The sequence below is a fragment of the Neopsephotus bourkii genome, unplaced genomic scaffold, assembly GCF_033783945.1.
Source record: "Neopsephotus bourkii isolate Nb327-2 ecotype Australia unplaced genomic scaffold, CSIRO-AGI_Nbou_v1 NB_234, whole genome shotgun sequence".
Lineage (NCBI taxonomy): Eukaryota > Metazoa > Chordata > Aves > Psittaciformes > Psittacidae > Neopsephotus > Neopsephotus bourkii.
Genome location: NW_026900744.1, coordinates 17139628 through 17164067, shown reverse-complemented (window position 1 = coordinate 17164067; position 24440 = coordinate 17139628). Strand labels below are relative to the sequence as shown.

Below are 24440 nucleotides of genomic sequence, written 5' to 3'. Positions count from 1 at the left end.
AGAGCAACGAGAATAATGTTTACTGAAACATTGTGTAACTTTTTTATTTCTAATTTTAATCCTACTTGTAGAGGTTAAGGTGACACATGATCTCTCTAAATGATGCAAGTATGTTACTTAGAAAGATTGCTAACAAACTGTTGCTCCTATTGCATTTAAGATTCAAGTGAAGAGGTTCCTGATGACTTGTCCTGGGGAGATTATCAATATCAATACAAAATACTCTCATTATATTCTATTTTTTAATTGTTAATAGCTGTTATAGTTAATTACTAAGGGCTAAATTGATTTTAATGAGTATACTGAAAATTTAAAGCATCTGGATTATGAAGTGGTACTTACACATTAGATTCTTCTTAATATGATTTATTCCTGACTCAGGTTTAAGTCATGTGGTTCAGACCTCTTCCTTGCTCTGTTGTCAGGAACAGTTGGGTAATGAATCACCTACTTTTCAGAAGATGTTTTTGGTGCTGGCTATTAATTCAGTTTATCTTAAGAGTTCTTTACATAAAGGAAATCTAAGTACTTTGGGAATTTGGGGCTAGGGGCATGAATGCAAGTGGAATTATGCATTCAGGCCAGAATAAGTTCTTTTTGAATGGCTCTGCTACGTAGCCAGTGGTGGATGCTGCTGAGCAGCAGAGTAGATCACTTAGTCTCTGTGGAGCTGCTGTTACCCACTTGGAGAGCAGAAAATACAAATGTTTTGTCTTGTATCCCATTTTATGATTGTTTTGCTCTACTGTCCTCTACTGTCTAATCCTTCATCTCTCGAACAGGAACCATTTACTTTCATGGGTGTTCTAAATGTTACCTATTTAGTAAATCTTGATTAGATAAAAGTATTTCTTAAAATCCAGTGTTCCTTCTGTTTTCATATTATGAAAACTGGGTAGAGTTCCATTCACAAACAGGAATCTTTTAATGAAGCATTTCCCATTACAATTACAAACCTGTGTTTTGTATTTTTTATTTATACTATCTGGTATAATATCACTGTTTTCTCAGTTCCTCAAAAGAAAACATCTTTACTCTCAGTCTTTTCCCTTTTAAACTATCTAGATCTTCATATCAGGTTTCAGTTGCTGTAAATAGATCTGAAATGTCCTATAGATAGAATTCTGGACAATTGAACAAGATTGCCGTTAGTCAGCGTTCAGCCCTTTGGCAAGGTAATAATTAATTCAACTTCTTCATATGTTTCTGTACACAGCTGCATGTCTTTGTTAATATTTGTTTCCCCAGGCAAGTTTATCTGCTTTTTCAGTAGAGCTTGCTTGCTTTGTCTTTTTCTGATGATTCTTACTGAATGTTGTAGAAATAAGTAAATTAACCAAAAATTATGGCACCTTGGAGGAAAAGTACCTTTCACCATTACCTTTATTTTCATTTTATTGGCCTTTTTCTTATTCTTCCTGGTTTTAGTCCTGCTGTAACAGAGAAGTGCAAAATCTTCATCTGGATTTCAGTCTTGGTATTGATTTGGAGAAAACTCCAGGAACAAACTTGCCAACAGGGTTTTGAAGTTGACAAGCAGGTATTCTTTATTGCGGTGCCGGGAGACACGGGGGATAGCTCCTCCTAACGTGTGTCCCTGTACTGCTACACAAGCCGTCCTTATATAGTACCTGGGCACACATACATATTCATGAGGCTACATAAGGATTACATCATTTTCCAGAGAGTTCCCAGCATGCGTACAGAATTCTGGTGGTGGTCTCTGAGGGTCGTTTACTTCTTCCAACAATCTTCATTGCTTCTGGCAGCCTTTGAAGCACGCGCAGTAGATACTTATTCCAGCTTAATTGGTTCCTTAGCACCAGAGACATAATCATCCTCCTGTCCTCCTACTTATCATTTGTTTTAACTGTAGCCCATCCTGGACACCTGCCATTCCCACATACTCCTTATCCCTGTGTCCTGTTCTTCTAGACTGTTTTTCTTAAAACTATGTCAACTATAATGATTTATCTTGTACAGGAGTTCTCAGCATGTTCTCTAGCTGTACCCTATTTTTTTTCCTCTATGTATCATGCACCTCAGTAATTTTCCATTGCTACTGTTACAAAGCCATCAAACTTAAAATTACTTAAAACTGATTCTAGAGGTTTATATAGTCCATTTTGTAATTTTGTGCCCCCCCCCATAGTATGAGACTACCAGAGTGATGCAGTATAGCCAACCTCTTGAGGCTATCAGCAGTAATAATAATGCAAAACTGTGTTAGTAACATTTATGTTATAATATATGCTACCAATTGCTTTTTCAAAGTATGAGGAAACTTCTAGTTTAATGATGGGTCTTCTAAAAACAGATGCAGTGTGCAGTGCAGGCTACTGAGATCTGTGACTTAGTGAGGGCTGAATGAATACTGTTTTAAAAAAATATTTTCATTTAAAGTGTTAAACTGAGAAAATAATACGTGGGCTGTGTAAATATCATTTACACGGTGAGAAAAGATAATGTGATAAAGCCAGCAAAATGTGGCAGTAAAAGCAGGGTGTTGCATCAGAGCTAGTTAGTTGTCTAATGGTTGAGAAATCTTGGCTTGAATGAAAAAATTCCAGTGCATAGGTAGCATAAAGACGAGTTACTGATAAAGTCATCATCAGCATTGAGAAGTCTCATCCCATACCTTCTGTATGTTGCATTTTGATCAAAATGGGTCACACTGTACAGATGGGACAATCTCCATTATGCTGAAGAAAGAAGAGCAAAAATCTGAAAGATAATTAAGTTTGAGAGGTTCTGGAAATAAGATTCATGCTAATGGTTTCAGTACTGATACGAGAGGGACAGGTGTATTTTCAGTTCCCACTCTGTTAGACATCATTGTTACTTCAAAACGTGATCTGTTTAGTCAATTAGTGGGTAAGAGACAAACTGGACTATAAAAGCTATTGCTTATAATCTTCTATTTTCAAGAAGCTGTTTTCCAAGCCAAAGAGAAGCCCAACTGTAAATATTTTTTTATTTTATTTCCATATTCTTCCCTTTGGCAGTCATCTAACACTACCCTGAATACACAGTTGGTGTGCTGTTTCATGTAGTGATCTTTTGTTCAGTCGTGTAACTTTTTAGCAGAAGTACACCAGCCCTGCAAGGAGTCTGATTTGATCAGTAACAGGAATCATTATTGTCACGTATGTGTAATAGACCAGTTATACCGTTGTAACCAACCCAGTGGTTTAAGTTCTTTGTAAAGTTGAAGGCCACTTTAGAAACAGGTGAGATCTTCAGGCGTAGCTGCCACTGTTGCAAATTTATAGTGTGTGTTATCCCCATGCAGCTTACAAAACCAGTTTCCAGGGGGTGTTTCATGAATTTTGTTGAAAAAAGAATCCCATTCAGTGAGTACTGAAGTAGGACACATTTGTTTTCTGCAGAGACAGCTTTCTAGATGTAACTAATAAGGAGACTGTCTCTGTTCTAAATACCTGCTTTTATGCTGATCACTGTTCACTTCTTTATTAAACGGCTAAAAGCCACAAAACAAGTTGGTGCCAGGATTACCCACTGGTGTCTGGCCCTGCTGATGGGAGTCGTTGTGTGTGTACAGGGTGGACACAGTTGCAGTGAATGCTGTTCATTTTCGCTGAAGGGAGAAGTGTGGTTTCGAGTGTACAGGGCACAATTTGTGGGGGAGGGATATGTTAATGGTGCAGTGGCAGTAGAAAGCGGGACCTGGTGTGAGTGAAAGTAAAAAGGAAAATGCTTGGGGACATGAGCTCCAAATTAAGATGCTGGCGAACCTCAGGTTGAAGAAATATTTATTTTTTGCTTTACAGTAAATTCTTATTCCTTAGACTGCTACTGTTTAATTATTTGACTGTTTATTACTTTTTGACTCACTTTTCCATTTTATGCTTCAACTTAGCCACGGTGGTGTAAATATTTGAGGTAGAATTAAGGGAAGCGCAGCTGTATAAATCCGTTGCTTTTTTTTCCATCTAGTTATCTAAGAAGGATTCTTTATTCTTCACCCTAATTTCTGAAAGTGCTATGAAGTAAGCTTACACTAAGATGTACGTGTATTTCTCTCTTTTTAATTCCAGTTAAGCTGTGTCAGATGGATGTTGGGAACAAGAATATTGCTTATTTTGGAAATAATATATAAAGAAAGTTTATTTAAAAAATGCTTATATGAAACAAGGAACAAAGATGTTCTTATGACAGTTAAGTACTAAGTTATCTATATCTGAAGAAAGAGCATGAGGGTGTGTTTTGTAAAGGAAGCAGGTCCCAAGAGTTCTGAAACCACATTGTTTGTGTAATAGAAGTAGAGAAATACATTTTGAGGTGTATGGGCTTCAATAAATTAATTTTTTGCCCCTTCAAACAGAACAAAATAGCTTCAACTGGCCCAAGGTTCCTTCGAAGAGAACTTTGTCATATGTGGGACTCTGGCAGATTCAGAGCCCCTTCAGCGAGTTCCTGCACAGCTACTGGTGTGAGTTGTGCTATGCGGTTCCTGGCAGTAATGTTGGTTTTGGCCTTTCCCGAGTCTGGTTGTCAGTGGATTAGGGAGTTTGAGACAAGTTTGTCTGCTGTATCTGAGAGCAGTTTGAATAAAGTGAAGTACTGCGTCCTGGGAGCTTTTGATGAAAAGATTTTTTTTCTTGTATGTGTTCCCGTTAGCTTTATTTTACAGAAGAATATGAAAGAGTAAGTATGTTCCCAATGAGAGCAAGAAGAAGCAACTTTATTATTGCATGCGGAGTAACTATTAATGGTAAAAGTTTTGGAGTTGACTTTGAGAAGACAAGTAGAGTTTCAACGCAGGAACTTTAATCCCCCAGCATTCATTTTGGACAGCAGAATTATTCTCCTACTGATGCAGTGCTTAACAGAGGGTTAGCTATTTTTTTCAGTGAGAAAAAGTATTCTGGCAGCCTGGAGAGACAGTGCTAAGCCAAGTTGGAAGGCTTAAATATAATTCCTTCTAAAAATTCAGATTAAGGAACAATTTATGAAGTGCTGCTTGAACCAACATGGCTTCAAGGAAACTCGTATTATGGCAGTATTCTTCAGTAACCAAAGTGTAGATATTTGATTATTTATTTATTTATTTTTTCTTCCCATCTCAGACAGAAAGTTAGTTTTTCTTTTCACACTGAGGGTCTCTGTCCAGGAGCTCCTTGGGAAGTGCACTGTCCTTACAGTAGGTACATGGCAGGAAAACTTGTAGTACAACAAATAGCCTGATAGCAAGTTTATGCTTTAGAAAGTGTAGGGACCAGAAAGGTGGGTTTATAGCCCAGGCCAAAAAGGGGTTGTGAATGCTCCTTCCCTGGCAGCACTCATGTCCAGGTTGGATGGGGCTTAGAGTGGCCTGGTCTGGTGGGGGGTGCCCCTGCCCACGGCAGGGGTTTGGAACTGCATGATCTTGGGGTCCTTTCCAACTCAAACCATTCTGTATAGTAGCATGGAGAGGAGCTCAGTGTGGTGGTGTTAACTGCAACTAGAAGTTCTTAAATTACAGGGTTTTATGAAAGGAGGGTAATCCATATGTATTCACACAAAAGAGAAGGAGTTGGAGAGTATCTTAAAATTTCATTTCATTGAGCTTCTCCGTTTCCTTCAAAGAAGCAGCATACTGAAATGTAGCTCTTGATTATCTGAATGTAAAATTTGTGGCTTGACACATCTCCCTGAGAGAGAGGTGAATCTCTTTATATACATCTGAAGCTCTGTGGGAATAATTTTATTACTTTGAAATACTTAATTGTTAACAAGTCCAGCATCTCAGCACCTAGGAGAAGTAAAGTATTTTTAAACTTGACTGTTGCAGACTGTCCCCAGGCGAAGTCTGTTACATGCAGAAGTTCCCAGGGCTCTGTGGGGAAAAAGAGGGGAGAGAATTATCTTCCAACTGCCATTCCAGTGTGTTACCATTCACTGTTGTTAAGATGGTTTTCTCTTGTAGGGTTCTTCAAGTGGTTGAGAATTGGGAAATGTATTAGCTGTACGTTAAAAACATGGCTCTCCTAATCAAATCCTAGAACTGTTATCTAGGATCTAGGGCAGGCATAAACGCAAACTTCCATTCAGTGTTTTCATTGCCTGAGCAATGAAGAAGTACATTAATGTATAAATGAACTTGATAGACATACCACATCTGGAAACGCAAAAAATATCAAGTTCTGTGATCTTTGTGTAATCAGAATGCTTATTTGAACAGTAAGTAATATGAAGTTCACAGTTTTATATTGCACATGTAATTCTATATTTATTTATTTTTTAAATCTGTGCAGCTGACAACTCAAAAACTGGAGAGGTTGTGCTTGGCTTGTCTCATGTAACAAATAGGTATGAAGACTTAGAATTTTTGGTTTGAATATTAAAACATTAAACCGCATTTAGAAGAGGGAGCTATCCAGGAATATGTATTGGCTGGGTTAAGGAGCTGGAATGAGAAAAGTTAGTACATTGTATCTCCTTCATTGCAGAAACCAAACTAGTGCCTTTGTTTATTGGGGTTTAAATTTCCCCTGAGTTGGTCAAGATAGACCAACTTCAAGATAGAAGGTTTTTGTTACTGTTAGAGTTGAGCATAGTATAAATACTGTATTTTTGAAATTTTGTCATTACATGTGCTGTTAATTAGAATGCCAGCCTTTCAGTTTGCTTTATTTTTGACTTAGTAGTGAGCAAGCGTCTGTAAAAGCGTAAAAATTCAGTTAAGAGTTAGACTTCTAAATATGAATAAGCTAATGTTTAAAAAATTCTGTTTTGTCAAAGGTATTTTTAAACTCTTACGTCCGGTACACTGTCATATCTGCAAACTGAAATGCTTCCTATCCATCAGCTTAGGCATTCAGCTATTAGTTGCTGGCCTCTTTTGAAGTTTGAACGATTGTTAAGACCTTGACGCTTTCAATGGAAACAGCAATTTCTCCAAGAAAGGAACCTGAAGAATGTATGTTTCAAAGGGTAATGCAATACAATGTTACTGAAGATTTTGGTGAAAGCAGCAAGCTGTATAATCAAGGAAAAAACCCAAACAAATCAGTCTAATACCAGTGTGATAGTAGAAGAAATAAGTTTCTCTGTTAAAACTGAGGGTTTTTTTTTAATCTCAGACATGCTTTTTTAATATTGTAATGTACTTAATAGCAATTCAAAGCTTTAGTCTTAAGCTTTGGCCTTTTTTTTGTTTCTCTCAATGTTAATATACCCATTTAATATTGTCATTTAAATGTATGCATTTATTTTAATGTGTGAATTTATAACGACAGTCTTTGTTTCATAATTATTGAGTAGTGATACAGTCTTAAGGTATATTTGTTTAGGAATCACTCATGAAGGAAGTAATTTAGATAAGGCAGTTCAGGTTGATTATGAGTACAAATTCCAGAAGGCTGGGAGGAAAGACAACACTTACTTTTAAGCATTCTCTTTTATATGAACAATGAATTGGTTTCCTGGCTCATTTTTTGTTGTACTATTGTTTTAGTCTTGTTCTAGAGAGGAGGATTTGCGGTTAAATGTTAATAACCATTGAAATGTCTGGCTCTGTTGTAAACATGTTTTAATATACCCTATATACAAATTTTAACAGTGCCCATTCTGTCGGTTTCGTCTTTCCCACCTTGCCCAAACCAATTTTGTCATTAATTTTCTTTATTGAGAAGCATGGCAATACATTCAATTAGCCACATAATTATCCAAAATAATACATTTCTCAGGAAGCTTGAGATGCTTAAGCAGACAAATGAGAGACTAGAGAATGAGTTTTAGAACTGGTTTCAGGACTGGGTTCTTCACCTTGAAAATGAGGAGGAAGAGTTAACTCTGGCTGCTCTATGGACAGGATTGGGCTAGGTGAGAGGAAATGAATCCATGCTTTCCTTCTGTCTGTCTCTTGGTGTTCTCTGCATGTAGGAAAGTATAATTCCTTGGTGCTTGCATCTGCAGAGACATAGGTATGTGGTTAGATGATTTACAGAACTGGGACAGATTTGCTCTTTTCTAGCGATTGGGAAGTTTAGAAATAACACATGCTTCCAGGTATCAGGCAAGTTTGTTTTACACAGTGGTACAGACTTTCTGTGCAGTATTTAGGTAAGTGCTGCCCTCATAGGGAAGCCTTTTTCTTAGTTATTCTCAGTTGATCGTATAAATTTCTAAATGTTGCTTAACAGTTTATTATATAAACTTGGGTCTAATTTTCTTTTAGGATGTGTTTTCTGAACGCATCTTGACTATTAGCTTTGAGTCCATTTTAACTCCAGAAATTAGTTAGCCAGATTTCCCCTGCTTTGTTCCTCCTGTTGGTCAGATATCTTTCCTTTGCCCATTTGCCTTGCCTATTTCTTTCCTCGAAAGGGCTTTATACATAGATATATCAAACAAGAGGGCGTGCTGTTAAATTGTCAGGATGAAGCCATATTTGCATACTCGGGTGCAGTGTAACTGTCACTGGCCAAGGGTCCTAGTCCTTTCCCAGATAACTTGCTAGGAAAAGGTAGGAAATAGCACAAAAAAATTAGTGGCGTTGTCTGCACACACGTTCAGAGTCCTTCAAAAGCAGAGTCTTATTAACCACTGTTGGAATAGTTTATGTTTGGGTGCACTTTCACAAATTGCCTACTTCTGTTGCCAGGAATGACTTGTTGCTGTCAGTACTTCTTGTGGTAAGATAACGCAATCCCTTTTGAAAGACGACTTTGTGTGACAGTATCTGTGTTTCTGACTTTGATGGTCTGAAAGAATAATGCTGAAAGAGTCTTTAATTTTAGGAAAACAAACAATTTTTATTCGTTCAAGAGTAAGTCACTTTAGGCATCAAAAGAATAGAATGGTTCCAGGTAGCAAGATTGCTTTCAGTTTCAAAGGCATCTTTTGTTTTTGCCTGAAGTTTATCATGTGTTTTCATTGTAGTTGCTGTGGGTGCAAGGGAAGAGCGAAGCTATGTTGAAGGCAAAGAGTATTTTGGCCCACTATATTCTGAATTTCCATTCTTATTAATTGCTGCTGTTTAAAATAGACTTGGAGGGGGCATGTTTGATATGCTTCATTCCATTTAAACTTTTAAGATAAAGTATAATTTGTGCTGTCAAGACATGGTACAGTTGATCCATTGATTGTTAAACCACATTTAAAAATGGTAGTTTTGGGGATTGATTTTTTTAAGCTAGCATTTAAGTAGTTTATAGATATTAATGAATGATAGGTACAAATTATATGTCTAATACTACATGTGAGTGTTGGTTACAGAACAAAAAATGTTTGTTTATATAAAAGTTTGTACAGGACTTACTGCAACAAAGATGTTGAGACATGCTTATTTGTGTGCCTCTGTTTTCTTGTTTGTAGTTGAGTATGTGGATTCAGTTAAATAGGTCTGATTCAATCTCAGTATTGCCCAAGACTAGAAAAATCTAATGTCTTTATTAAAATTATCAAATTATAGAAATTTTTTTTAGGTTGGAAAAGACCGCTAAGTTAATTGAGTCCTACCATTAGCCTGGTGCTGCCAATTCCACCACTAAACCATGTCCCTAAGTGCCACACCTACATGTTTTTTAAATGCCTCCAGGGATGTCTTTGTCACTTCCCTGGGCAGCCTGTTCAGTGCTTGAAAACCTTTTCAGTGAAGAATTTCTTTCCTGATACCCAGTCTAAGCGTCCCCTGGTGCAACCGTATTTCTGGACTACTTGCATACTTTGTGAAAGAGATGCTCTCTTTCTTTCACGTTCATAGGTAGGCGGCAGTCTTAAGTTATATGCTTAAAATGAGGATCTGTGATTATGTTTCAAAATGTAAAACCTGGTTTTTGACTCTGCACGTTCCTCTTTGCCCTTTCTAAAGCTAAACAAACATCCTGGGATGAAAATGTACTTATTGGTTCTGACTTGCTCAAAGTGAGATGGCTAAATTTGATTTTAACTCTTGCTGTGCAACTGAACAATTTCTTAGCTTAGTTGTTCAAAATAGGGTTCAGGTATTGACTGAAAAATTTTAGGGATGTTTCAACAGAATTGTGTAACATCTAGAGTGAGGCTCAGTTTGAAGAGAAACTGCCCTTGAGCAACTGAAGGTAGTTCCTTGTATTCTTGGATGGCTTCTTAAGTAGTGTTTCTGAGATCAAGCTCTGACTTGCATATGTAACTACAGGATTATTCTCCTGAGAATAATTTGCCATAATTTGTTTATTAAACATAACGTTTGGCACACTGTTTTTTTTTAGGACAGCTCTGTGGTAGAGCTGAAACCTCTGAAATTAGCTACAACATAAAAGTCAAATAATAAAGGAAACAGAACAAACGCAGCTTTCATGCAGCGCAACAATGTAATTGAATGTGAAGTTAATTTTTAGCTTATGATTTATTTTGTTTTGTTTCAGGGTCAGATAACTCTAATGGATGTTCCTGTATTTAAAGCAATTCAGCCAGAGGTAAGTAGTTCATTGTTTAGTTGTTTAGTTGTTTGGTTGTTTGGTTTGTTTGGTGGTTTTTTTTTGTTTTGTTTGTTTGTTTTTTATTAATTTAGATGTAAAAAAGTTGTGCCAGTATATAAATTCTGGAATTGCAAAGTTGAAATATGTCAAATCTTATTTTTTTCCCATTTCATATAGCTCTGAAGCAGGTGGTTTTATAACACACAAATATCTGGAACTGTTAGTTTGGGGAATGAAGTGTTGGTATTTAAATATGCTCAGCTAGTGCTAGAGGTGAAGTATCTGTTTTTTTTAATGTTTCTGAACGAATAAACATCTTGATCTGACTATTCTGATAATGTTTTAGGTTTCAGCTCCTTATACCTTGTGCCATATGTAATCCTGTCCTCTGTTTTCTCTAACTGGTTTATATCTTTTTTGGAAAACCTAAAAAGACTGTAATGGCACCTTGTGTTCAAGATGGGTTTGACCTGTGGATATATATTGGGATAATTTATTGATAATTTTTGTTCTCTGTTTTGTTTTTATATAATGCTATATTCCTTTCTGATTGCAACCTAACTTGAACTGATGTTTTCAGAGTCTTCAGTGTCTGTAATAAGTGATGAATTTGCATATCCTTATTTCTGTACAATAAGCATTTTCTGGTGGGCATTGTTTTGCACTTTTGAAAGCTATTTTTCACTTTACTATCCACTTTACCAGTAGTGTGGAAGTTTTTCAGATCATTAGTCACCTTTAGACTATCATGAGCTATTTTATTGGTAGCAAGCTTTGTCATGTGACTCTTATATTTTGCTTGAAGTAGAGGAACCTGCTGAATCTCTTGGCTGTGATAATTTATTTCATCATTTGTGTACCCACAATTTTTTTTGAAGTCTTTCTTTTGGTCTGTACTTGAAAATGTCATAATTTAGCTGTCGTGATTTCAGCAAGCTATTTCCCGATCCATGTGGATTTATATGGGGTTTTTTGTTTGTTTTTTTTCTAAACCTTTCAGAAAGGCCCCCCCACTTGATCTCTTATTTACTCTCTTATTTGATTCTTATAAATATTTTCCTCATGCATTTGTCTGTGTATTGTTTTTTCTAATGTTAAGCATTCCTGCTGTGCAGGATTCTGCCCCCTCCCCAGTGCTGATGTTGAATAAACTCTGGGTGCTTTTACAGAGTGTTTAATCTCTAGTAACACTGAGCTTCAAAGTACTGAATATCAACAAATCAAAACACCAATTTAGCTAGGTAGGACTTTACCTAAAAAAATTCCACTGCTTGAGCTTGATGGTAGGTTACTGTTTGCAGTCTGCTTCTGGCACTGCACAGGATGAGCAGTCGGCTGTGTAACAACCAGAAGGAATCAAGTTAGATATAGTGGTAGTGATCCAGTATTCCATACCTCATCATTTGCTGCTCTTTTAATGCTACCTCTTGTATCTCAGATACTGTCGTGTGAACAGACCTACAGAAAGTCTGTGGGAGATGAGAAGATAATGACAAGAAAGTACATTTAAATTTATTAGCTGTTCTAACTCATTATTGTAAACCCTAAAAGGGAAAAGCTAAGTAAGTGAAACTTAACAGAAAGAAACTGTGAGAGAGTAGATATCTAGAAAGCAGCTCCTTTTAGCAAATCCGTACGTATTGTATCAGAGGAATTCATGTGATGCCTTCACTGAAAAATATGCATATGTGAAAGGGTAGCTGTTTTGACACTTCTCAAGTGTTTGCAGAAAGGAGTTGAAGGCGCTGACAGTATGCAAGTATTATCAAGTGCTCTTTCACTTCCTTGCAAGTATTATGCAAGTCTGTCAGTGCTCCTTCACAGGCACAGGGGTCTGTTGTCTTGTATCTTTGTGTGCCTCTAAATTGTGTTAATCCCCTATGAAAAAGGGGCATACAATTAATTCTCAGGTCAGAATAAGATAGACACAATTAAAACTGTTTTCTCCTGTTTTGCAGAAGGAGGAAACAGGCATGGAACATGTTGTTTGCCTGAAGGTGTCTTAATGGCAGATAATGAAGTGTTAACAGATTTCTGAGTTTCTTTGAAGTACCTATACCAGACTGTGTGCTATGTCCATATCTTGATTCAGCTTGTAGATCTTCACACATATCTTGACGTGCACTCAAGTGTTGAATTTGTTTGCATGTATGGTGGGAAAGGATGAGCAATATCTTTCCCAAGTTTTAAATCAAAAAATTTAAAATCTGGGTGTCTATTGCAGATTGTAGTAATTCACTGACAAAACTGTTATATAGGCTGTGAATCTCCATCTGCTTCCCAACTCTATAGCATGGTGCATGAATGAATATTTTTAGCCTTTAATGTGTTTCCATTTATTTTCCCAAATAACGGTTCTGAAAGTTTTGTTCCAAGTTGCTTGATTTCTAAGATAACTGGAGTGGATTTTTACCATCTTTAGGGTGTATGAGCAGTATTCTTTACCTGTCGTCATTTTTCTTGACTGTATCAATTATTGTGTTGCATCATCTTCATTGTGGTAAAATCTTTAAGGATTGTGAGTTTGTGTTTTGTTTTGTTTGATGTGGGTTTTTTGTTGTTTGTTTTTTTTTTGTTTTTAAAGTGACGTCAGAACATCATCTTGGTTATTTTACCAAAACCAAGAGCTGAATAACACTATTTGCCCAATACATAGTAATTTATTTTTTTTTAGCATCAAAATCAGTGAACATTACTCATAGCAGGCACTTGCATACTTCTATGGTCTTTTGACTCTCTCTGTAGCAAATAAATATAATTCTCTCTGCCTGTATTAAAATTTCCTGCAAATACGGTAGGTTCGCGTGTGTGCTTGAGTTCCTGCATATCACCCACTACAACTTCCTGTTTCATGCTCTTAGGAAGAAATGGAAAGAGAGCTTAGTTTAGCCCACATAACTGAGGATTAAGGTACAGTGAATTGCTTTACATTTTTGATGAGCCAAAAGCATGGACTTGAACATTTACCATGGCTTAGTATGTAGTGACATGATTGACATGATCTTTTGCCTGAGCCCTAAGCAGACTGTGTCAATCCAACTGGTATTGGAAGCAACCTTTCTTCATCATTTTGAAATGCCTGCAAGTTATTTCTGAGATTAGAAAGCAGAAGGTATTACTATTTCTTTGTTAACTAATAATTAGTGGGCTCCAGAATAAGTGAAAGTAGTGTGCTGGGACTTCTTGTAGTGTTTGTGACTTTCTAGCGATCAGTAGCTACAAAGCACAAAGGTAGTCATAGAGTTGCTCAGCTGTGCTGCTGATAGCTATGTTAACATTAACTAACTGCCAGATGTCCCCTTCTAGAACACATTAGCTTACTGTTCTTGGAAAATCTGATTACCTGTTGCACATACTTTAATATATCCTCCAGAATTATTTACCCACATGTAGCCTGTCACATTGAAGATCTCCACTGGGTTATTGTCTTTGACTTCTTTATCCCCTTTGCTTTACTAAGCTAGGCAGTGGAAAAAAAAAAGTTTCATATTGAATATTCATCTCTACTTGTTCTGAAGTTGTATAATGGTTCCACTATTAATCCTTGCTTTTTATTTCCCCTATTTTTGAAGCTTTCACTTTGACCCATATATAAAGACTTTAATGAGAAGTACAGTCTTTCTGCCATGCAGTACAGATTATAATTTGTTACTGTAGTATTTTGTTAAGGAAAATAAAATTCTGTAGACTCGAAGGAATCAAGATCAAAATGAGTTACGAAGAAAGTCCAGCTTTTGTGTTCTTGATCTTAAACCTTTCAGTCTTCCACCTCATTTTAGATAAATTATACAAAACAAAAAATTGGTAGTGGTAATGATATAGCTCCTGTGCTTGAGTTCACTGGCAGACTGAGGAAATTATTCTTGTGAATACTTTGGGTTTGCAACTTGTAGTGGAAAAAGTGAAATTTAGGAGGAAGATCCAAGAAACATGCCTGCATTGGAGTAATGGAATAGGCAGCACAGTCTTTAGTGAAGAAATTGAACATTCTGATAGTACTGTAAGAATGGTTTCTGATTACAGTCAACCCTGGTGTATTCTGTATTTTTGACTGAACTAGAATTTAAGGGTTTTAAACAATATGTGATATGGACAATAATGCATAAAAAAGCCTTTACCTTTTTGTGAGACCACATGAAAACATATTTCAACCCAAGACACGGATGTTAATGTACAACTTTATGTACAATCTTATAGCCAGCCTCAGGCCCAGGAATACAGAAATGGTCATAGGATCTGCTAGGAATGTGTTCCAGGAGCTATTTCTGCCTATGCCTCATTGTTTAGTTTTCAGTCTTACTTACCAAAACATTTATTCTCTGCTAGTCACTGGTTTCTCTTTCCATTCAGACAGGGCAAATCTCAAGAGGATTTTTCTGGAGCAGAATCTTCAGTTGTTTGAGTCTTCTGTCAAAATAGGGAGACCTCCACTTTGAAATAACAATGATAAATATATATATATATATATACTGTTTACAGTCTTAAGAGTCAGATCTGCATCTGTGTCCCACTGATATTAGACCTCTACTTTTTAATATATGACTTCAACATTAATATTGTTATGTACTGTCTAAAGATTCTTGGTAATGTTTTCTACTTAATCACCTCTTCTGCTGCAAATCACATCAGTGCCCCAAACCTCAGTGCTAGGTCTGCTTTTAATGGCTGGACCATGTAAGCCCTTAAGATACACAGTGCCAGGGCAATGGGTCACTTGTGCTCAAAATAATAATTTATTTTTTAACTTGGTGATGCGAGTTCGAATAGTACACAAGATGCCCTGAATTAATAAGAAATTGCCATGCTTTCCTCTGAAGTTGGGATGACAACTGTTTGGGTTTCTTTGGTTTTGGGGTTTTTTTTTACTGCTGTTAAGGAAATGTGATCATCAGATGCCAGGAAGGATGAATCACCTTGTATTCTCCCAAGTGCAGAAATTTGTTTGTAACTGCTGCACTGGGAGATCCTGAGGAATAGAGAATGCGAACAGGAGTCTCTTGAATGGTTCCTTCTCCAATAGTCCGCTCTCCTTTGCAACAGGAGCAGTTCAGGCCTGCATAGTTGTGCATAGTCATTAAAATGCAATATAAGGAGTTGGGCATGTGCATTCCTATGCCAAACATGCTGACATTTTCCAGGACAGGTTTTGCTGACAGAACTTTCTAATGAAATTTGAAGGAAAATACAAAGCTGGATTTTCTGCATGCTTCTTAGTGCTGTGGAAAGGAGCACCTCAGTCTTCTCTAACAAATACCAGCATGCCACAGATTCAACAAGTGGAAGAATTCAAGGTGTCTCTTAAGTGTCATGAGACTATTTAGTAGTTTTGGGGTGTTAGTTGAAAAGATGTTAAGTTCCTGATTAGAAACAAACAAAAAAAAAGCCCAGCAAACAAACAAACCAACAAATCCCTCCCACCTCCCCACCACAACTTTATAGCTTAGAATATCCAGATAACAAATTCTTTTAAAACTATGACTGTCTTAAATGGGACAATTTTTGGTTACCTGCTAAGTCATCTTACCCACTTTATGTGGTAGCTGGACGTACAGTGTGATACGGGTTTCAGTAAGTAGTAAGTAGTTTTCAGCGTGGTGATAAAACTAAGGGCACATCAGAGTGGAAGATGTGGAAAGAAAGCATTAATAAATAAAAATGAGAAGCTGCACTTTGCTATTATGACACTTTAATAATTTAGCTGTCTCTGTAGTGATTATTTTTTCTTGGTAGCACTGGAATACGTTTCATGCTGTATATATATGCATTTATTCTGTATGCTTTTGTATGTTAATAGAGCTCATTTTGATACATTTAGTTTATTATTTTAATCAAAATTGCTTTATTGAAACTAAGTGGTAGCAAATAGAAAGGAAGATATAGTTGCCTAAGTGCTGACAAAGATTTACAGACAAGTTAGGAGGCATTGTAAGTTTGTATGTAACTGTGTGAGGTTTTTTTTAAGCGGGTCCTTTTGCTCTGTTTTACTCCACTAAATTATTTGCTTAAGTGCTGAGTGTTCAGCTTTAAATTAAATTGGCTACTTTTGGAAAGGAAAACTGGAAATAGCATTTCTTTTATTGTAGCTGCGAAAGATTACAATTTCGGTATTTTTTTAATGCACCATGCCAACTTAAAATAATGGGACGTGTTTTATTTTGAGTTAACAAGGTGTATCTTTTCAGTAGACTTTAAATATCTTCAGAAAACAATTGAAAAGAAGATGCTGTTTTCCCTAGCTCAGATTCACACTTTTAAAGCAGGACTTTCTATGGGAGCAAAATGGATCCTGAATTACTTCACTGGTTTCTAATAAGCCCTGAATAAAACAAAACAAAACAGGTTCTTAATTCAACAGAAGATTAATTTATAAAATATAATAATTCAAAGTAATTCAGAAATTACAGTTGTGGAATCTTGATTTATAGAAGAAACCAGTAGTGTAACTATTTTATTTCAGTGTATCGTGCTCTGTTAAGTTATTTGGAAACTTTTAAGATTTGTCTCTCTCTATGATCTTGGTTCTGAACATGTGTTATGCGCTAATTTAAACAAGAAATAATAATTTCATCTTCATTCTCCCAGGAGCTGGCAAGCTGTGGCTGGAATAAAAAAGAGAAATACAGTTCTGCACCAAATGCTGTTGCTTTCACCAGAAGATTCAATCATGTGAGTTACTTTTTTTCCAGTGTCATTACATGTACAAGTTTAAAAAGTCTGGGGGATTAAGTGTTCTGGCATATCATTTTTATTGCTGGTCACAGCTGGTTACTTGAAAACTCAGAAGTATTTGCTAGAAGGAGTTCCTTCAAGATAGACAGAAACAGTACTGAAGAGATTGCTGTTTTTTAAATAGCAGTTATTGATGTAACAAAGTGTCGTGGTTTCTGTACACACACCTACCCCCCCTTCCCCCCCCATACGCCCTTCCTAAACAAGATTTCTGGGGTAGTAATTAGATGTAATTTCTTTCTGTGTTATTTGAGTGTCTTTTGCTCAACATACATTTCTAGAGACTAAAACATCTAAGACATTTGTCAGCATTGTTACCTTTTTAAGTTGATTCTGGGAAAACTTCAAAAATTCCAAAGTATTTTACTGTACAGAACTTGTGATTAACTCTGGCGTATTTTTTCAGGTAGTATATTTGAGATGTACAGCTTTCTTACTTAAAAATTTCCTGGTGTAAAATTAACTTTTAAAATCAGAGTTTTAGCTTTCCTGGTGTAAAATCAACTTTTATAATCAGAATTTTAGCTTTCTTCACAGTTAAAGCTGTAGGACTTCAACTCTGTAGTTAGCCAACCAAGTCTCAAAACTGTGATGCTTTTTTTTTCCTTTCTCAATGTAATGCCATATTTTGTATTTCAGATGAATTAATGCTATTATTACCCTCACTTCTCCTCTTGTAAATGTTTGATAATGTCTCAAACCCCTAAGTTCTGTTCTAGATGTATCTTCTGTACCTGGTCTCACATCTACAGACAGCTTCGTTAATAGTCTAAAACTTAGATGAGTCCTCTTAACTTTTTCAGGGTTGTGTTTTTTTGGTTTGTTGGGTTTGGGTTTTTTTTGTTGTTTTTGTTTTGTTTTGTTTTGTTTTTTGATTATCTGTTGTGTACTTTCTCATTTTTCAGTATTGCTCACATTCAGGATATGACCAAATCCTATTACTTCTCATCAACAACACTTAGTATGTTTCTTAACCTTGTAATGACTGAAACGCTTGTTTCGGCATGGATACTCACCTGATTCTCCTCTTGACTGAAGAGAAAATGTTACACCACAAAGTTATTGTGACCATACCATCTATAAGGGAATCTAGGAATTTTCTTGAAACTTTCCTTTTGAAATTGCTCCTTTATTGGACTATATATATATCCAGCCTGAGACTAGTGTAAGAACACCAGTGCTTTTTACATTAATTTCACTGATATGCCAGCGATTCCAACATTTGCTGTCTTATGTGAGTCATCTTTTCAAAGGAACATTTTGTTTTGCTAAATATTAGGCATTGCCTTTGTAGTAAGTGCCATGTTAGGCAGTTTACTTTATCAAGGACGTCACTTCTCATTTGTTATATATAGAGAACTCACCATGGGAATACGCAATCGGCTGTCTGCAAACTGACCATCAATGGTTTCATTGCAGAGGACTCATTCATTCCAATTGCAATGTCATACTTATATTCACCATGATACAGGGAGTAGTGAAACCCTTGAATTCCTATGGGATAGACAGCAGCAGCTGGGAATAAGAAAGCATGGTAGAGTAAGCAGTTTTCAACTTCCTTGTCTGGTTTGTCTTCTCAACATTCAGTTCTCACTGCCAATGCTTGCTCACCCTGTTGGGCACCTGCCCCACTCACTTGGGTGTCTCTAATGCTTAGACCTAAAATAAGTTATCAGGAAAATCATTGCAACTTTTGACTTTCAAACAAGTTGACATCAAACTTCTTTTAACCTTTGAAATTTTCCTGGGTTTAAATTATGCAGTATGCATCTGTCTCTTTCCTTTTTCCACCAACTTACTAAAAGGAAACCATGAACAGCTCTCGCTTTGTAAATAAAGAGAATATTAAATCACTAACAGCTGCTTCACAGCAAATTGATTGACTGATAGCATTTTGGAAACAGTAATGATTATGTGCAGTTGATTGCAGTCCACTGAGAATGAAGTGGTGTATTTCCAGCATTAGTTATGTGATAATTATATGTGGTGCCTGTAAAAACAGAGTTCAGGGAAGAAAAAGAAATTGAATCATTCCATGCCAGGACTCTCTTATTCATGAAGAATACATTGCTATGTGGTACTCCATAGATCTACACGTATACTATTAAGTATTCTTTTTAAATACATAGTTTCTTTGCATTATTGTTTTGAAACTCTGATTTCTGTCTTTTTCAGCTTTCTGCTGAAAGGTAGTTATATATTTGTGTTCTACTGTTGCTGGCAAATCTGTTAGTGCAAAATTGGCAAGTTTGCCTAGTTCCTAAGCCATCGTTCTCTACCTTTTGAAAATAAGTGTTTATCATAAATGCCAGATTAACAAAAAATGTGGGTTTTTTTGGTTGTTTTTTTTTTTTTGAGATTGCTTTTAGGAATTGATATGAAAACATTTCATAGTTTATGTAAAGGTAATTGCCTCCTGGTTGTAAGATTAGCTGTAATGAAATTCTCTTTCTTGAGGTTTCTATTTAAATGGGAGTGGAACTGTTTTGCCACAGAGTTTAAAATATTAGAGAAACTTGTCAACTAGATTCAATACTTTGGAAAAAATTAAAGCAAAAGTTATCACTTGAAAATGGCAAATTTTATGTTTTACGAACTGTGTAACTGTGGTTGATTTATGTTGGTGTTTGGGGGTTTTTTTTGTTGGTTGTTGGGTTTTTTGTTTGTTTGGGCTATTTTAACCAAATGCAGGCCTCATGTAGGAGAAGCTTGTCTTGAATATTGTAGCGTTTCTGAGTTGCAGTGAAGTGTGATAGTGAAATTTCACTGGGGTTACCAAATTAAAAAATGGGGTAGGGAAGAGGTCAGTGTGCTTCCTTTAGAAACAGAACAGACGGGGATTTTAACTTAGCTGTAGGGATACAAAGTCATTACTGCTTGGTTTACGTTACATGCTTTTTATATAGCATATCAGATTGTTTTTAATAGATACTTGTAGGAATGATCCAGAAACTAATAAGGAATATCTTGAATTTGCCTATTTATTAATTATCACAGAAAGCACAATTACTTTTGGAACCAGCAACTAACTATGAGCTTAAAGGCACCAGTATAATAAAATTAGTATGTCAGATAAGGCAAATATGGGATAATTTAAAAAGGTTAAGCTCTGATTTAAGAAAAGCTATGTTCACAAGTTAAGCATGTTTTTCTAGGTTGACATTAAGAGGTCAGAGTATAAATACACAAATCTGTCAAGGGTTAAATGCTGTCTTGAACTGGTATCAAGGCATTGATGGCCAAAGGCTGTGAGCCATTTAACTTATATATATTGTTAGGACAATGTGAGAAATAATAACATTTAAATGCAGCAATAGAGGACTTGAAGCAAAATAACTACAAAATATGTATGGGACAAGTGTATGTATTTAAAGAACTAACCTGGATAAAATAAAAAAGTGGCCTGTTGAAACAAAAGGATTTATTTACATTGCTAATTTTTCAGTATTTGGAATCATTAGATTATGGTGCTGTCTAAAGGTACAAATGAATAGACAAGACCAGCCAAAAAACAATGTCAATGCCAGTAAAAACTCATCAAAAAAGAGTAGAGGTGGTTGGAGTGGAAATTATAAAGTGCTTTTAATTCCTTTATCTCCTGCTTTCTTTGACACTGAAGGGACTGGATAGCTCTAAGCTTCGAAGAAAGTTTTGCATTTTGTTCTGGTTTGTCTTTCCTGCAAAGAGCTTGAAAGTATTGAGGCTGAGTTTGAGATGTTTACTCAGGAAGCCTGGTTTCCAAGAGTACTTGCACTGCACGGAACTTACGTCATTGCAGTACTAATAAACTTTCATAGAAGTCAAGGCCAATGTAATATATTGTTTGTTTTTTCATCCTTACGAAAATGATTGAGCATTGGTCTGTATTTTGAGCAAGTCTCCTATTACATCGACACTGCTAACTTGGGACCAGAGATCTGTGATTTTAAGGCACAGCAGTACATGGGTTTCTCTACCTGATTCTTTATGATACAGAGTTCTCTGTTAAAAATTTAAATTCCCTTGATCTTCAAAGGGAAAGAATCTCTTTAGAAACTCATTCATCACTCAAGGGGAAAGTTGGTTTTATCAAGCTGTGTAACTACAGCAGAATATCAGACTGAGGTTTAACCTTTTTGACAGTGTTTGGAAGTACTGTCATACTTAAGTATTTATGTATTCAGTACTTACGTATACTTGTGTATTTAAAAAGGAAAAAAAGAGAAAGGAAGAAAACTGAGCTCTGTGGTTAATTTTTTCCTGTCTAATACAGCCTCAGACAAACAGACCAAAGGAAAGCAATTGTTATGCAAGATGTTTGTGGGATTTTCATGTTTGTTTTGGTTTTTGATTTTTTTTTGTTGTTGTTTTTGTTTTGTTGTGTTTTTTCATATTTTTGTTTCTTTGTTTTGTTTTTGTTTGTTTGTTTTGCAAGTTCCATTTTTTTGGAACAACAGTTCCAAAGAGCTGTTGTGTTTTGACCTGCCAGTTCTTATCACATCACTGTACCTTCAATGAGTGTGCCCTCAGCAAGTTTGCTAATGACACCAAGATGTTTAGTTCGGTTGATACGCTGGAGGGAAGGAATGCCATCCAGAGGGAACTTGGCATGCTTGTGAGGTGCGCTGATGCCAACCTCATGAAGTTCAGCCAAGCCAAGTGCAAGGTCCTGCACCTGGGTCGGAGCAATCCCAGGCACAGCTACAGGTTGGGCAGAGAAGAGATTCAGAGCAGCCCTGTGGAGAAGGACTTGGGGGTGTTGGTCGATGAGAAAATGAACATGAGCTGGCTGCAGTGTGTGCTTGCAGCCCAGAAAGCCAACCGTATCCTGGGCTGCATCAAAAGGAGCGTGACCAGCAGGTCGGAGGAGGTGATCCTGCCCCTCTATTCTGCTTTCATGAGACCTCACATGGAGTACTGTGTGCAGTTCTGGTGTCCTCAACATAAAAAGGACATGGAACTGTTGGAATAAGTCCAGAGGAGGGCCACGAGGATGATCAGGGGACTGGAGCACCTCCCATATGAAGATAGGCTGAGAAAGTTGGGGCTGTTCAGCCTGGAGAAGAGAAGGCTGCGTGGAGACCTCATAGCAGCCTTCCAGTATCTGAAGGGGGCCTATAGGGATGCTGGGGACAGCAGTGATAGGACAAGGGGTAATGGGTTAAAGACTTACACAGGGGAGGTTTAGATTGGATATAAGGAGGAAGTTTTTTACTACAGGGGAGGTGAGGCACTGGAATGTGTTGCCCAGGGAAGCTGTGAATGCTCCATCCCTGGTGCTGTTCAAGGCCAGGTTGGACAGAGCCTTGGATGACATGGTTTAGTGTGTGGTGTCCCTGCCCATGGCAGGGGTGTTGTAACTAGATGATCTTAAGGTCCTTTCCAACCCTAGCTATTCTGTGCTTCTCTAGTTTTGAGTCATTCATTTAACTGCGAAACACAGCAAGTATCCTTTATACCATACTGAATGTACCAGTGATTTTTGTGCAACAGCAAAGTTAGTCTTATAAAACTTAAAAACTAGTATGGTGGCATGCTGTTTGATAGCATGTAATTGGCTTAGCCAGCAATAAGAGTACAAGCTATAAACTCTAGGTTATACCAGAAGCTTTCTACCTTATTTCAGTTTTATTTGGGTGATACTGGTTTGTTTTGTTTTTTTTTTTTTAAGAGATGTTCAGAATTTGAAAGTATTTAGGGAACTGTACTTGAAGGTATTCAGCTTATCTGAGAGTTGGATAGTGCAGCTTTGAAGTTGTAAAAAGGAAAGCCAAAGGATGGAACTTCATTTTCTTCATTTTTGTGCTCTCCTAACAGAATTTTTTCTTTTATTTTCTTGGGAGAACTTTGTTTGAAGTTTGAGAGTTTCACCATTTGCCCTGTGTCTGTGAGATCTCATCCTCAAACGTAGCCTGTTTGCATAGATTGTATGGGGGTTTTTTTGTGGTTTTTGTTTGTTTTGGGGTTTGCTTTTTTTTTTAGATTTGCTAATGACAAGGGTTTTCCTCATTAAAAAGATAGATCCAAATGTTTTTTGTATGCAGGTGACTGATGTGACAGATTTTACAAAGACAAGTTCTAGCCACTCACGCACTTAGGGAGAAAGGCAGGCACTATCTAACAAAATCCTGGATTGAGTGGCTACCAGTTGTGAAATAGGGAAGGTGAAGAGAGTAACAAGATTCAATACATTTAGAATTCAATTCAATGAATTCTAAATGTAAGTTGGATTTATGAATTTGAGTTAAGCAAATGTTTGACCATGTAGTGCTAGAAGTTGCCTTGAGTAAGAATGAGTAGAATGGCATAGCAAAACACTTTGAAGAAAGTTTTTTATTAATATCTGGGTTATACTGCTTAGGTTTTTATAGTATAATGATTTGTATCTTCTAGTATGAATTCAGCATTATAGGTAGAAGTTAAGTGCTGAGATACTTTTAATATTTTTATTTCCTGAATAATACATTAAGAGAGTGTCAAAGCTCTGTATTTTAAAAAGGTAAATTTTCTTCTTTTTAGGTAAGCTTCTGGGTTGTAAGAGAGATTCTACATGCACAGACTTTAAAAATAAGAGCTGAGGTTTTGAGCCACTATATTAAAACTGCAAAGGTAAGAATTTGCGTTGAGGGGTGGCTGTGGGATTCACTGTGATAGTTCTTATACTTAAGGTGGTCAGTTCAAAAATACATGTGGGTAAATATTTATCTGATACCTGATTTAGCTGTGGTTGTATCTGCTGACATGAATAGCTGTTTGGTTTCTGCATTTAACAAAGTTTTCAGAAATAGTGACAGACCCAAGCCTGAAATAGAAGCCTTTGTTTACAACAAAAACCCAACAAATAGCTTAACTGTTGAAAAGTTAAGATGTCTTGTTTCAAATATTGCTTATTAGGTAATACAATTTGCTGGCTGTGTTTTCTAATGGTGATTGAACCAAAAAGCTGTGTAAATCTGTTCAAACTGTAAAATCAGTTCAAACAGCACCAGTCCCAGACACAGCTACAGGTTGGGCAGAGAAGAGATTCAGAGCAGCCCTGCAGAGAAGGACTTGGGGGCTCTGGTCGATGAGAAAATGCACATGAGCCGGCTGCAGTGTGCGCTTGCAGCCCAGAAAGCCAACCGTATCCTGGGCTGCATCAAAAGGAACATAATCCAGCAGGTCGAAGGAGCGGATCCTGCCCCTTTATTCTGCTCTCGTGAGACCTCACTTGGAGTATTGTGTGCAGTTCTGCTGTCCTCAACATAAAAAGGATATGGATCTGTTGGAACAAGTCCAGAGGAGGGCCACGAGAATGATCAGGGGACTGGAGTACCTCCCATATGA

At 36.8% G+C, this 24440-nt stretch overlaps 1 protein-coding gene across 5 annotated transcripts in view; it reads left to right on the top strand.

Annotated features, from left to right (window-relative positions):
* RALGPS2 (Ral GEF with PH domain and SH3 binding motif 2) overlaps positions 1-24440 on the top strand; it is a 118394-nt gene that overhangs the window by 27440 nt on the left and 66514 nt on the right. For all 5 annotated transcript variants that reach the window (XM_061345664.1, XM_061345662.1, XM_061345667.1 and 2 more), the window contains exons 4-6: positions 10353-10403; positions 16989-17072; positions 23634-23723. In XM_061345664.1, coding sequence (XP_061201648.1) covers positions 10353-10403; positions 16989-17072; positions 23634-23723 — 225 coding nt within the window. The remainder of the gene's footprint in view (positions 1-10352; positions 10404-16988; positions 17073-23633; positions 23724-24440) is intronic.